The sequence below is a fragment of the Heteronotia binoei genome, chromosome 21 (assembly GCF_032191835.1).
Source record: "Heteronotia binoei isolate CCM8104 ecotype False Entrance Well chromosome 21, APGP_CSIRO_Hbin_v1, whole genome shotgun sequence".
Taxonomy (NCBI): domain Eukaryota; kingdom Metazoa; phylum Chordata; class Lepidosauria; order Squamata; family Gekkonidae; genus Heteronotia; species Heteronotia binoei.
The window spans coordinates 126,813,303-126,827,902 of NC_083243.1; the positions used below are offsets into that span (position 1 = coordinate 126,813,303).

The following is a 14,600-nucleotide window of genomic DNA, read 5'->3' on the forward strand; positions in this document are numbered from 1 at the left end:
CCATGAAAATTAAGTTTCAAATTAGTTTTGAATTAGATTTTAACCCACCAAAGTTGGGTTCCACCGCCCCCCCACCCCATTTACAATGCACCTTCTGAAATTTACTGGTAAGCAAAATAAGCAAAAACAAAACAAAGAGACGAAGATCCAGAAAAAACTGCAAACAATTTTTCTTAAATTTTTATTGTTATAACTTTCTTTAACTGTCTTAATAACTTTCTTTAACTTTTATTGAGTAATTTGTGTTAAATGTAGGTCAAGTATTGATCCAGGCTGATCTTGCGCAATTTTTAAAACTTCGCTCTTGCTAATTAGTGAGACGTCTGAGCCTGCATTTCATCCACCAGCTTTTTGAAGTGGGGTGAATATTGTGTGAGGGCCAGTCTCAGGGAATCCTGGAGATGTTCATCTGTCATGTTGGAACGCTGTGTACTCTTTGTCATTTTTAGATGAGAAAACGCAGATTCACACAAATAAGTTGAACCGGAACAGAAGTGTACAGCTTCACTGCATCTTCTCAAGTTGGGAAATTCGTCTCTAGGCACTAGCTTCCAGAATGATTCTTGCTCAGCATGGGTCTTGAGAAAAATGTCATTTTTAAAGGTTAAGATTTCATTTTCAAGAGATGCCTTGTTCAATCAGTAATTTTTACTGATAGCAGCTGCAGTTTCCTTAACATCCATATCTGCTTTGAATGGGTATGACAAGTACTGCCCAACTTTTTCAATTCTTTGGAAGTCACAGAATCTTTTTTTGAATTCCTAGATAACAGAACAGATTTCTGTCATATACTTCTCATTCTGAAAAACAAAATTTGGATATTGTCCCAGATGGTCCTTCGTATTAGGAAAATGATCAAAAGTGTTGTTTGCAAGGTCAGTCATCATTAGCTCATATTTGCTCTTGTAGGATAAAACTGTACTCATCATCTCACCAATGCATTTGTTTTTACCTTGTAGTTCAATGTTCATATCACTTAGTTCGCTTGTAAAGTCAGCGAGAAATGCCAGATCATATAACCACTCCTCATCTTCCAGTTCTGCTTTGTCATCTCCCCTCTCCTTCCAAAACCTTCTATTTCATTCAGCAAATCACAAAATCTTTGCAGAAATTTGTGCCTACTTAGCCACCTTACATCTGTGTGCAAAATGATTTCCGCTGCCCCTTCATCAAGAGTAAGATCGAAAAGCCATCTTTGAAGTGATCTTCCACAAACTGAATTTACAGTTTTGAAAGTGATGTCCATGACAGTCTTTGTATTGAGTTTCTTACTTGCCAAAACTTGCTGGTGAATGATGCAGTGGTAAGAAAGGAAATATGGAACGTCATCATGCTGTCCACAGAGGCCTATGAAACCGACCAGTCATTGCTCTTGCTCCATCAGTAGTGCTGGAAACAAGTTTATGCAATGGAAGATTATACTTTGTCACAAAAGAATGGAAAGAGCTGAACATTTCCTGACCAGTAGTTCTCCCTTTTAAAGAAATCATTCCAAGTAGTTCTTCCTTAACACGGAAGTCTTCAAAAACCATCTGGATAAAGACTAGTAACTGGGCTATGTCTCTTATGTCTGTAGATTCAAATAGATGGAGTGAGAAAGCAACACAAACTGAAACATCCTCCAACAATTGTTTAGTTGTGTTACCACACATCTTTTCTATTCACCGCACGATTGTGTTTCTTGACAATTGTACATCTTGAACAGCAGCTATGATCTCTTTCTTATTCTTAAATCCTTCAAAAAGATTGTCTACTGCTTCAAGAAAACAATCTTTTACAAATTCTCCTTCATTGAAAGGTTTGCATTTCTTTGCGATCAGGTTACTGACCTTGAAGGATGCCATAATTGCATTGACTGAATGTGATCTTGGCTTCATCATCAACTGTTGCTGTGCAGCCAATTTAGATTTAAGTTCTTTGAGCTTCAGTTTACAAATTTCACTTTTGGGTGGAAAATCAGCATCAAACTTATTGCTATGCAGAGCCTTATAATAACGCTCCAGGTTACCCTTTTTGGGCAAGGATACAGCTGCGTTACAAAGTAGACAACAACACTTGTCTTTCACTATGATGAAGTAGTCCATTTCCCATTCATCATGAAAGTGGTAGGTTTTGCTCTTCATTGGAACACTCATCTTCATTATACTGGGGTGGCTGTGGTGCTAAGTCAACACTGGCTGAATCTGGTCCAAAACTGTCACTGTCCCAAAGTATTAAAGATCAACAGGAACTTCTGGATGATGCCAAAATCACACATGCAGTTCTAAAAGTAAAAATAAGAATTCATTATACTGGCACCAATAATCAAATACCACCACACCAAACAATCATCAAAAAAACCCAAACATCTGTCCAGCAAACCATGAAACCAAGTGGGGCTGATGATCTACCTCTGACCCCTCCATGATCTACTGGTAAATCGTGATCTACCTGTTGGACATACCTGAGCTATAGGATAATAATTCTTTGAATATCAGAATATCACTATTATTGTTTCTCTGAGAGAAATACCCTTTTTTGCAGATGGTCCTTCAGTGGGGTGAATAAGGTCAAATCTAGCTCAGGTGGGATACTACAATAAAAATAAACCTTTACAGAGGTTAGCAGAATGATTTATAAACTGAGGAATCTCAGTCTCATCCCTGTCCACATTACATATGGAATTACAACATAAGGCAGGAAGAACAAAAGTGTCAAAGTGCATAATCCAAGTCTGGGATCATTACCCTGAACTGAACACTATGCCAAGAACTTAAATAACTGCTTGACGCACATTTCTTTTGGTTACTTTTTAGCAAAAGGACAACTGAGCAAATAAAGAATTCTGTAAAGAGAGTTAAGAAGATGGAGGGCTGCCAAATGGTAGCAGAAGGCAAAATATTTTCCAAAGTGTAAGGTTTTCAAATTTCTAATTTATTCCCTTCTATACTGACAAGGATGATTAGTAAAGTTGTGTGTGTTGGACTAGAAAACTCACCTTGATTGAGAGCTAAAGCTGGTGCATAGACAACCACTCCAGTGTAAAGAATCTGCAATGGAGAAGAAAGTAGAACAAACTTGAAATCTCAACTAAAATATATTAACTACATAACTTCCTACAGAATGGGCACACAAACCCAAAAATCCAGGGACCCTATAGTTAATTTTATCCCTTGCTTAAATTATGAATTTTCTTGGGCCATATTCATACACTGAAGAAGACCACATATACTAATAAGGGCATGTATTCATGCATGAACACACATACACATTCTTCCCAAATTCTTATCATCCCAGATCACCATGTGCCTAAAACTTTCCATGTGATGTTCTGAAGTGGGGCAGAGTACCAGCAATCAAATTTTTTCTCCAACTGAAAATGTACTCTGTTGTCTTAATGAGGAACAACTACTATATTGAAATTTGTAAAGGTTTCACAAGGATTGGAATAATCTAGTCCACACAGGAGAATACATAATAGTTAATAGTTACTCAGTGTTCTGATTTCGAGGGACATTGTTCTACTTTGTATTGTATGGTATAAACCCGAACAGAGTTATGCGCTTCTAAACCCATTGACTTCAATGGATTTAGACGTGTGTAATTCTTAACCATCAAGGACCATTGGGACTATATTCCAAATGTCTTGTTTTAATTTAAGAATGTAAAACACAGTTCTTTTAAAACAAATTTCACATATATTTGTATTAATAAAATGTTGGAGGAATGGAAAACATCATGTTATTTTAATGTCAACCAGATAAAAGAAATAGTATGAATTGATTCAGACAGTGTTACAAAGACTAAGCTAACACATGCTTACCCATATTCTCCAGTTTACAGAATTCTTCCTGGAAATGCTAAAGACTTTGCAAATAAAGGAATTTTCAATATAAATACCAGTATATTGCTAAATGGAATTCATTTGGAGGGTGGAATCCTTTTGGGGAATAAACAGTTCCCTCTAAGGGCATATGTATCAGATTACCCACTAAAAAAAGCCAATTAACTTTGTGCTGCTTCCCAAACAACCTCAAACAATAACAGAGTCTTCTTTTTATGTTGGCAATTGCTACCTCTGTGTTCTGTCAAGCTTGTTCTTGGATTCTTTCCAGAAGTGGCTACTGTTGCAATGAAGAGGAACAGTGTGCGAAGATGCCCTGCAATTCTATGAAGAAGGGAGGTGTAATGTACTCAGTGACGAGACGTGTTGAAGGCAACATACTTTATTAGCTGGTACATCACAAGAGGACGAAACATGGTCCGGGTCCCAAATATATACATGCCCTGGACCAACCCTCCATCTGGCCAGGTCCAATCCTGGCCAGTTAAACTTCCCGCCACAGATCTTGATAGGCGGAGCGTATTAGCGAGCTACATCCGGGGACCAGTGTGTTTCCCCTGGTCGCCTCTGTAGCGTTCGCTGTGTTGTACCCGAAGACTTGGATGGAATACATAACAGGAGGCCACCGTTTCAGCAGGATTTTATATGCAAATGATGTTAGGTATTCCTTGCTGAGATAAGTTCCACTATTTTGTTGCAGAATGAAATCTGAAAACTATATAACCATTACTTTGTCAAGCTCCAGAACTCAACTGTCTCAGAAATAATCTGTTTTTAGAAATAAGTAAAAGGCCTTTCACTACTTTGGATATTTAGTAAGACTTTTCGACAGATTTCTACAGCAAGTGTCTGGTCAAAATCACCTGGGTCCCTGAGACAATGGAGCTGTGTGATTTCTACAGCAGCCTTAAAGCCAGGAAGCTTTACCTTTAGGGCCCATCTTAGGGCTGAGGCCTCAGAGAGCCAGTTTGATGGAGTGGTTAAGTGTGCATACACTTATCTGAGAGAACTGGGTTTGATTCCTCACACCTCCACTTGCAACTGCTGGAGTGACCTTGGGTCAGTCATAACTCTCTCAGAGCTGTTCTGCTCAAGAGCAGTTCTGGGAAAGCTCTCTCAGTCCCACCTACCTCACAGGGTGTCTGTTGTGAGGAGGGGAAGGGAAAGGAGACTGTAAGCTGCTCTGAGACTCTTTCAGGTAGTGAAGGGTGGGGTATAAATCCAATCTCTTCTCTTCTTCCAGAGCTCCTTTGCCCCTGGGAAGGAGCTGGAAGCTAAAACATGTTCTGAACTCTCCAATGGTTCTGACCTGAACCATGAAGCAAAATTCATCACAAATTTTGACCTGCTTGAGATTCATGAACTGACGTTTGTGTCAGGTCTACCATCATGAACTTCCACACACTTTTAAAGCAGTTTGTGGTAGTTCTTAGCAGTTTGTGGATACAGCAGAAGAGCAGGGTGGCGTTGTCAAGCAGCTTTTAATCAATGCTGCTTGACAAAGGGTGAGCTTGCTGGAAAATGATTGACAGCTCATGAAGGTCATTTTGATTGGATGAAGTTTGCTTACTGTGAAATGGAACACTGAGCCATTTAAAAAATTCAATTGAGAAGGAGTTGGTGTGAAACTGAGTTGCAACTAGGGAGCAGAGTGGACAGAAAACTCAGCTTGGAGTCCCTTTAAACTCTACTTCCTGCTCCCTGAAAAAGCCACAAAAACAGCTGAGTGGGGGGGAGTGCCTCCTTGCTGCTCAGTTGGGGGGGGGGGGTTGGCTGTCTTGTGCAGATCCTTTAAAGTGACTGCACAATAAAAATGAAACAGCTGCTCCTTGACGCTCAGCTGTTTTTTGGGCTTTCAGCAAACCCCATTTGTGGGGGCCACAAACCATGAACTAGTTCAGTCCATGAACAAACCTCCCAGTTCAGTTGGGTTTATGGTTTGGTTCATGGTTCAATCACAAAATGGTGGGGACTGCATTTTTGTGGTTTGTGGCCATCTCTGCATTTAAAACCTAAGATGGAGGAGAATTTGCATAGGAAATGAGTGGGCTCTAATAGTTCAGGTAATTGAACTGAACCATCAGGAACCCAATTCCACAGCAACTATAAAGTAGGGAAGAATTCCAGCTGATAACAATGTATTCAACTAGAAAATTATGAAATCTCCAAATAGACCCTCTGTGTATGTTTCAGCTGCAGCAAATAAAACACAGGAAGCCACAGTTCATGTGTAATTCATTGATGAGGACATAAAATGCATTCATTTCTGGATAATCATCTGGAACTCTGAATACACAGAACCTTCCCATTCTCTTTTATAAAATGAAAACACTTTGTGCACATATAAGCAGGCCTTGAATTCAGCAGGAGCTCACAGGAGCACAGCTCCTGAACCTTTCTGAGGGTTACCCCTCTTCCTCCCCACCTACCTTGCTCATTGAATAGTAGGTGCAGCTGCATAACAATCCCTGGATTAGGGGAGCAGACAGACAGCCAGTCACCAGGGGCTTTGCTATGCTCCCAGCAGCCCTCATTAACCCCTGGAGAAGCCCACGCCACCCTTTCTCCTCTTATGTGATTTTGGGTGGCAGGTGGCTTTCTGGCCTTTTGACTGGGGGGAGGGGTCCAGGAGAACCCCAGGTGGGCTTTGCTCGTCTGAGGCTCTCTTTTCTTGTGTCGGGTTGCTTTTGGCTGGTGAGAGGCCGGCATATGCTAATGAGTTATGCTGGTGAACTCCACCACCTATTTTTCTACAAAACGACCCCTGCATATAAGCATTATCTCTTGCTAGCAGAAAGTGTTTCATAGAAGACAATGGAAAAGACAATTGAACATAAGCTACCCCAGAGCTCCTTCATAACACTCAGAGTTCATAAAAGTGAGGATGTCTGCCACACATAGGATGTAAAAGATGCCTTACCGTTTGCAAGATGTAAATCACTGTAGCAGCAACACGAACAGGCTTGTTAAATCTTAACTCCAAATACTGTAGTAAAGGATGAACATGAGTAAATGAAAAACATCTGATATATCATCTTCAAACTCACATTCTACCTGACTCAGCAAGTAGGCACAGTTGTTTCTGAGAAATTGCCTTTACACTATGGCTAGCGCAAATGAAAACAGCATGGTTCAGAAATATCTGGATTTTTTAAAGTTTCCTAAGCAGCATAAAATATTTTCAGACAATGCTCCACAATGTAGAAAAGAGTGCAGGGAGAATTCTTTTCTTTCAGAAAGTGTATGAGTCAAATAAGATGATGCTGGGACATCTGAGATTGGATCCTCTTTGCTAATAGAACTTCATGGAAGGCTGATCTGCATTTGGGCCATGTGGGGGGGGGGGGGTTTACCTTTTTTCCTCCAATGCAGTTTGACCTATCATAACTGACCCCTTCCCCCAGGCTGCTTTTAGTCTTTAAAAAAGGGGGTGACTCCCCCCCCCCCACTTTGAGTAAGTGCATTGTGCAAACATTGCATCAGCTATCTTGGGAATGGATTCCCATGGCATGCAGTTTATTTCTATGCTTACTCAGCAGTAAGTCATGGTAAATTCAGTAGTTTGGATGCTGATTTTTTCCCATAGGCACAAGGGCTTTTTCCACAAGCTTATATTTCCAAGCATACCCATACAGCAACTCAAAATACCTCCCATATCATTCTTCTTACGGGTCCCTTCTCTCATAGGACTAGATTGGACAGTATTTGGGGCTATCATGGGGGGAGGAGGAAAATGCAGTAGAAGTCCTTGTTCTCGCAGAAACTTTAGCTTGGATCTTGGAGGATTGGCTATATCAAAGGTCTGTGGTCTAATATGCAAAGGAGTTCCTGCTATTAAAAAAAGCCCTGGTAACTGAAGTTTGAAAAGCCTCTTCAGTCAAGGAATAAGATAACTGTTTTCAATCTTACAATTCCTTAACTATTTGCCCTAAGATTCCCCCATCAGTTATGCCATCTATGCTTTGCCTTGCCCCTGAAGGTAATGTCAATAAGAATTGTTAATAAGAGGTAATGCCATTTGAAATGCTAATAAAGAAATATAAAGAAAGGTGCTGTTGCCACCAAAATCTTCAGCAACTGCATTTCAAAATATTGCAAAGCATATGAGAAACCAATAAACTGTTATCCATGAGATCCATTATGCACTGTGTTGAATTCAACCAATCACCATTGGAAGATATTGCCTTTTCCCCCAATTTCCCTTTCCCCAGCATCCCCCAGCAGAGAAGATGATACTTAGAGTCCTGCAGCCCCGTAGCCAAGATTTGAACAATTGGGGGACCCTGATTTTTTTCAGGGGGCACATAGTGGCCCCAACCTCCATGGCCTTCTCTCCTACCACCTCTGAGGAGGAAAGCTGCCAGCTCGCTGCCATACAGCCTCCCCCCTCCCCACAGCTGCCCCAAGGTGATCCCTTTCCACCCCTCTTCCAGCAGCTCTGGTGGGAAGCCACTCAGAGATTTAGATACATGCTGCACGGTCTCCTGCCCTTGATCCTGCCCATGATCCAGCTAGGCAAGCCCTAACCCCTGCAGGTGAACATCACCTCTCCACTGATTCCCAGCCCCAGACTGCAGTCAGGACCTTCACTTGTGTGCACCAGCCTACCTTACCCTGCCCTGTCTGCAATGGAGCCATCTGCTCCCTACCCCTGCCGCCCCACTTGAGGGCCAGGACAGCCTCTTCTTGCAGGCGCCCTTTAGCCCAACTTCAGCCCAATATGGAGCTTAACTTTCAGTCCTGGGCGCTGAAAGTGCCCCGTTGTTTCTGCTTGCTGAGGGGTCAGAGATTTCCTCCAGCCCCTAAGCAAGCAGAAGCAACACGGAGCTTAATTTTCAGTCCTGGGCACTGAAAGTGCCCTGTTGTTTCTGCTTGCTGAGAGTCAGAGATTTCTTCCAGCCCTTAAGCAAGCAGAAGCAACAGGGAGCTTAACTTTCAGTCCTGGGCTCCAAAAGTGCCCAGTTGTTTCTGCTTGCTGAGGGGTCAGAGATTCTTTCAGCCCCTAAGCAATCAGAAGCAACTCAAAGCTTAACTTTCAGTCCTGTTGTTTCTGCTTGCTGAGGGGTCAGAGATTTCTTCCAACCCCTAATGAAGCAGAAGCAACTCGGAGCTTAACTTTCAGTCCTGGGCATTGAAAGTGCCCCATTGTTTCTGCTTGCTGAAGGGTCAGAAATTTCTTCCAGCCCTTAAGCAAGCAGAAGCAAGGTGGAGCTTAACTTTCAGTCATGGGCACTGAAAGTGCTCCATTGTTTCTGCTTGCTGAGAGGTCAGAGATTTCTTCCAGCCCCCAAGCAAGCAGAAGCAACAGGGAGCTTAAGTTTTAGTCCTGGGCTCCTAAGTGCCTCGTTGTTTCTGCTTGCTGAGGGGTCAGAGAATTCTTCTGGCCCCTAAGCAAGCAGAAGCAAAGGTGTATGATGATGGCAGAATGGAGAAGGATGCAGCCGAGGCACTGGAGGCTGGTTAGGGGCCCCAAGTCAGGGGGCCCTGCCTAGCAGTCAGGGGGGTGTGCCCCCACAGGCCCCCTCATAGCTACAGGCCTGGAGTCCTGATACACACATGGACACAAAGCCATGTAGGTCAAGAAGCTGCATTGGGGAGCAAGAATCAGGCAAAAGCACCCTTCTTCCCTTTTCTGTATGTGAAACTCTATGAGTGGGAGAAATAGGATGATATCACCCAATCCCCCCACCCCCTTGCTCCCCAATACACAGTGGGGTTTGTTCACTCAGATTCTATATCTCTAGCCATAATTTTTCCAGGTGCCAAACAGGACAGCAGGGCAAGGGGATCTGGCAAAAATCAACACACATTGCATAAGTAGTTGATTGGCAACAACTCACTATATAGGAGTAAGTTGCAAGACATGCAATTGCCCTTTTGGTGTCCATAGTTTCATGTGTCCATGCTAGCAGTCTGATTGTGTTGTCTCATTTAGTACAAACAGAACCTGCAATTTGCACATGATCATTCAAATGAGGTCCAAACTATATATTAAATCTACCACATGATCACCACAAGGAGTTGCAGCTGTAAGACTGCTGTAATAGACAGTCAAATAAGATGATTCTGGGACATCGGTGATTGGATTCTTCTTGCTAATAGAACTACCTGGAAGGTTGATCTGCATTTGAGTCATGTAGGGAATGGATGGTTTACCTTTTTTTCCTCCAGTGCAGTTTGATCTATCAAAACTGACCCTTCCCCATGGGAACTCTATTCCTGTTGTGCCCATTACTTGAAGAGAACGGTGATGGTGGTGGTGGTGGTGGTGGTGGTGGTGGTGGTGGTGGTGGTGGTGGTGGTGATGATGATACAGGCATCTACTATCTAGTAGAGCAGAAGTGCTGAAGGGGCCCAATTCAGTTCAGATCCAGGGCCTTACCCTGTGCTGTTTCCCCAACCTAAAATGCTGCAGCAATACTCGATGTGTGGAAGCAGCCCAAGTCAGATACTAGCCTCGAGTACTAGTGCAGTTCTAGCTACATATGCCATTCTGGGCTTTGTCCCCATGCCTCCATGGGTCCTGTCAATCAGATGTTTGCTGCATCTTCTTAGATAAAACTTAAATTCCCTAGCATACAGGCATAGGTTTGGAATTGGACCATTGAATATGGAAAGAGGCTTAAGCCTTCTCCATTTCATTTTCCCAATCTGAAATGGCCACAAAGAGCTGATATTTGCCCTACAGACTACATGTAAATTCCCCCAGATGGGCAAATAGTAGCTGCCTGCTGCAATTTCACATTAGGGAAAGGCATTTGGAGAGGATTAAATCCCCTTCCATGTGCAAAGCAGTCATGAATAGAATCAGGTCTCCACATGGCTGTGAATCTAACTTTTATCCAGGGGCTCCTGCCACACATCTGTTTAAGAGAACCTGGACAGACCTGGGGGGAGCCCAATACAATTTATCCAGTATTCAGGCCCCAAGCTAGTGCACTCAAGGTTGTTAACAGCATAAGGTCTAAAATCATGAGGTGGTGGGCATTCTTGATTCCATTTCCAGCTCATTTGTGACAGCAAGTGGTGACAAGCCACTGTCTCTTAGACTCAATTCTCATCTATAATAAGGCTAACAGTACTTGTTTATATTATAAGTGTATCTCTATACCTTGTAGTAAACTGGTGAAAGCAGTAAAATCAGGCCATCCATAGACCATATAAGAGTATCTATATAATTAGAGGACTTCTTAGGTATGTAGGCATATATGACTATAAATTAACTAATGAAAAACATGAAACTGGCCTGATGAGAAATGAAAATGCTCCAGAGGGGACAGATTGTTTAGCACTAAAAGTCAGTTAAAAGGAAAAGAGGAAGAAATCAGTTAAACAGGAAATCAGCCTGCTCAGGCTCCTGAGAGAATAGAATTTTGGAAGGTAAGATTTTTGAGGGAGTGGTGGAGATTTCAAAATTTTCACCCTCCAATAATTCTTGTTGTACCTGTTACTTGAAGGGAATGACTGGGAGGAAGAGGAAGACCTGACATCTACTTCTATTATTTTTGAATGTATTTATATTTTAATTGATTTATTTTGATTTGTAACTTTGACATACTGAAGGCTCAGGGTAAAAGCAGGCAAATTTCACATAAAATTTGGTAAACTGATACCTAGAACAATAAATGAGTATACAGAGTTAAAATGCTTCCCTTATCTCATGTTCAACAGACAGACAGACGGAGAGAAAGACAAATAGACACACAGAGAGAGATTGTCATTTAAATTATGGCACTCAATAAACAAACCATCTTTTTTCTACCATCATAATCTTTTTCATCTGTTTGCATAAATCTAAACAATTAAACAAACATAAGGTTCATATAACAAACATAATAAAAGCAGTTGCACAGAATTATTACTCTACTCAATCCAATAGGAAATAAAGAAGACCCAGTTTTGAACAAATGTTGATATACATTATTAAGTCTTGACAGTTTGTTAATTTCATTATTCTTGCTTTTTGCCCTTTTTGAAGACTTTCATTAATGGACGGTAGATCACTATTCACTCATCGCTGCTGTACATGTACTCACATCAGACAATTATATAATTAGTGATGGCAAATGTATTGTCTGATGTGACAATACATTTGCAGCAAGATATGTACATTTGCAGCAATACATTTGCAGCAATACATGTACAGCAGCAAGATGATTGAATAATGATCTTTTTCAAAGCCCTATGGAATTGGCCCAAACCAGCCCTTCCATTAGTTGTGGTGTGTGCTGCATCAGTGATCGGCCTGTGAACCACCATGCCATTTGCTGGCTACATTCCTCTTCCCCCATCCACTGCCTCAGGTACAGAAAAGCCTGCCAGAACACCTGTCACCTCTCATGAAGATGGTTCTCCATGGAAGCCAAGCCAGGAAAGGGCTGGGAGAGATGAGCCTCATGCCCCCTTCTGCCACTGCCCTCCTTCTCTCTCACAAGTGGCATCAAGGGGCACATAGGCCCTGGCCACCTCTGCTGGGAGCTGCTGCTGCTGGGGTGATGGTGATTTCCATCTCGGGCTTCATCTCATCCCTGCAGCCCAGGGCAGGAAGGAGCTGGAAGAGCCAAGCCTCACCCCAACCCCACCATCCTCCTTCTCTTCTGCATGCTGTTCAGAAGTGGTGTTGAGGGGCACACAGGCCCCAGCCACTGATCTCCCTCCACTGGGAACTGCTGCTGCTGGGGCAATGGTGGCTTCTGCCTTGGGCCTCAACTCAGTTGTGGAGGCCAGGCCAGGAAGGAGCTGGCAGAGGTGAGCCTCATGACCACCACCACACCTCCCTCGCTCCCTCATGCTGCTCACAAGCGGCCTAGAAGGGCATCTCCCTCCACTGGGACCTGCTGCTGCTGGGATGACAGTGGTTTCTGCCTTGGGCCTTGCCTCAGCACATAACTCAGGGAGGGGAGGGGCTAGGAGGGGCAAGCCTCATGCCCCCCTGTCATCACTTCCCTTGTGATGAGTAAATGCCAAGTGGTGGGAATGGGGAAGACCACAAGGGTGGGGGGAGCAGGGAGACAGAAAGGGTGGTGTAACTGATCTTGAGTTCAGCAAGGGTAGGGGGTTAGTGCCTTCACTGGGGGGAGGGGTTGGGGAAGACAGTAATGTTCGTGGTGTGGAAGTTAATGCAAAGGGTTGGGGGTGGGAGGGAAAACAGCAAGGATGGGGGGCACTCACCCACTGCCTATTTCTAGAGCCTATTGTGTTTCCTTCAATGAGTCCTACTCCTAGTCATTTTGTTTTACAAACAAAAAATTATGTTTTAAATTTACCCAATATAGAGCTAATTAAATTTTAATAATTAAAACTTAAGATAACTAAAAACAATACAGATACAAATTATTGAATGTTAAAAACAAATATAAAGGTTACCTCATAAGTGCTTGTGATCCCAGATCTGTAGAATACGGGTAGGAAAAGTTCTGAAGTAAAAATGATGACAAATGTATAGGCAATGAAGAAGATGATGAATGATGCCCCATAGCGATATACCTCAGCTGGGGTTCCCAACACAGTCACAGCTGACATGAAACTAGCTGTGAGAGACAAGGCTACTGGTCCACAAGTCATCTGTTTGCCGCCAACTAAAAAGTCCCTGGAACTTGTTCTTTTCCTCTCTTTAACTGCAAAAAAGACTCCTATACTAGAAGAAATGACAAAGAGTGCTGCAAAAACAACATAGTCCCAGATGGCAAAATTTTCAACATCTGGAGGTATGAAGCTGGTCATTGTGCTAATTAGTGGTCTCTTAGTAGCTACTTCTTTGCTTGTCCAGAAGCAAGTAATATATCTCCATGATTTTAGCAAGGCTATTCATAAAAGCCAGAATACAAACTGGTATTCAACAGATACAATTCAGGTTTAAGGAATGAAGAATTGTGCTGAAACAAATAAAAACAAATGCCAATGCTGTCAAAATGTCATAAAGAAATGAGCTGGTATTTTTGATAATATTCTCATTCTGGCAGTATGTAATTCAAACACACAATCAAGCCTTTCATCAAATCACCACTGCAAGAAAGAAAGATTCAATAGTTCACGCTCTTATATTTGACTGATGAGTTTTTTTTTAAGGTTAAACATTACTTTAACACACTATGACGTTACATTTAGCTGGGTTAGCAATTTAAATAATTAAACAGAGGCCATAAAGCAATCCATAGGTGAGACCATGGACTAAATGCCTACCCACTAATTTATATATTCATTTAGAAGATTTCTATGTCATCTGTCCCAGAAACCCACTCAAGGTTGATTTCAAAGTAAAATATAATAAAACCACAGACCACAATAAAGATCTTTACAATAAACTATTAAAATCCCAGCATAAAATGCCCCAGAATTAACAGGACAATCCTAAAAAAGTTACATCCTTTTAGGTTAGCTGGAGACAATGACCTTAGATGGCTGTAACTCTGCTTGGGATTGCTCATTTTCTGGCAGAAATGTAGTCATTTATTCAATGGAGTAGACCAGATCTTGCCATTTCAAGCTAATGTCAGGCCACAAGATGGAAAATGAGTTTTGCACCATTTGAGCCATTGAATCAAACACCTTACGCTTCTCATGACTTAAGAAAAGGTGGTAAATTTTGACTTTGTGACTACATTTAATTTGTTTCAGCATTGAAATAAATATATTGGATGTGACAAATTTTATGTAAATTGTGTTGATTTCAGAATTATAGAATGAAAATAACCAGGGTTTTTTTTTGTAGCAGGAACTCATTTGCATATTAGCCCATACACCCCTGATGTAGCCAATCTTGCTGGAGCTTACAGTA

At 42.0% G+C, this 14,600-nt stretch overlaps 1 protein-coding gene across 1 annotated transcript in view; it reads right to left on the minus strand.

Annotated features, from left to right (window-relative positions):
- SLC5A12 (solute carrier family 5 member 12) overlaps nucleotides 1-13,831 on the minus strand; it is a 58,279-nt gene extending 44,448 nt beyond the window's left edge. The window contains exons 1-3 of the mRNA XM_060262834.1: nucleotides 13,190-13,831; nucleotides 6,744-6,809; nucleotides 2,978-3,029 (exon numbers count right to left, since the gene is read on the minus strand). Coding sequence (XP_060118817.1) covers nucleotides 2,978-3,029; nucleotides 6,744-6,809; nucleotides 13,190-13,546 — 475 coding nt within the window. The 5' untranslated portion in view covers nucleotides 13,547-13,831. The remainder of the gene's footprint in view (nucleotides 1-2,977; nucleotides 3,030-6,743; nucleotides 6,810-13,189) is intronic.
- Between the last annotated feature and the right edge of the window lie 769 nt (nucleotides 13,832-14,600).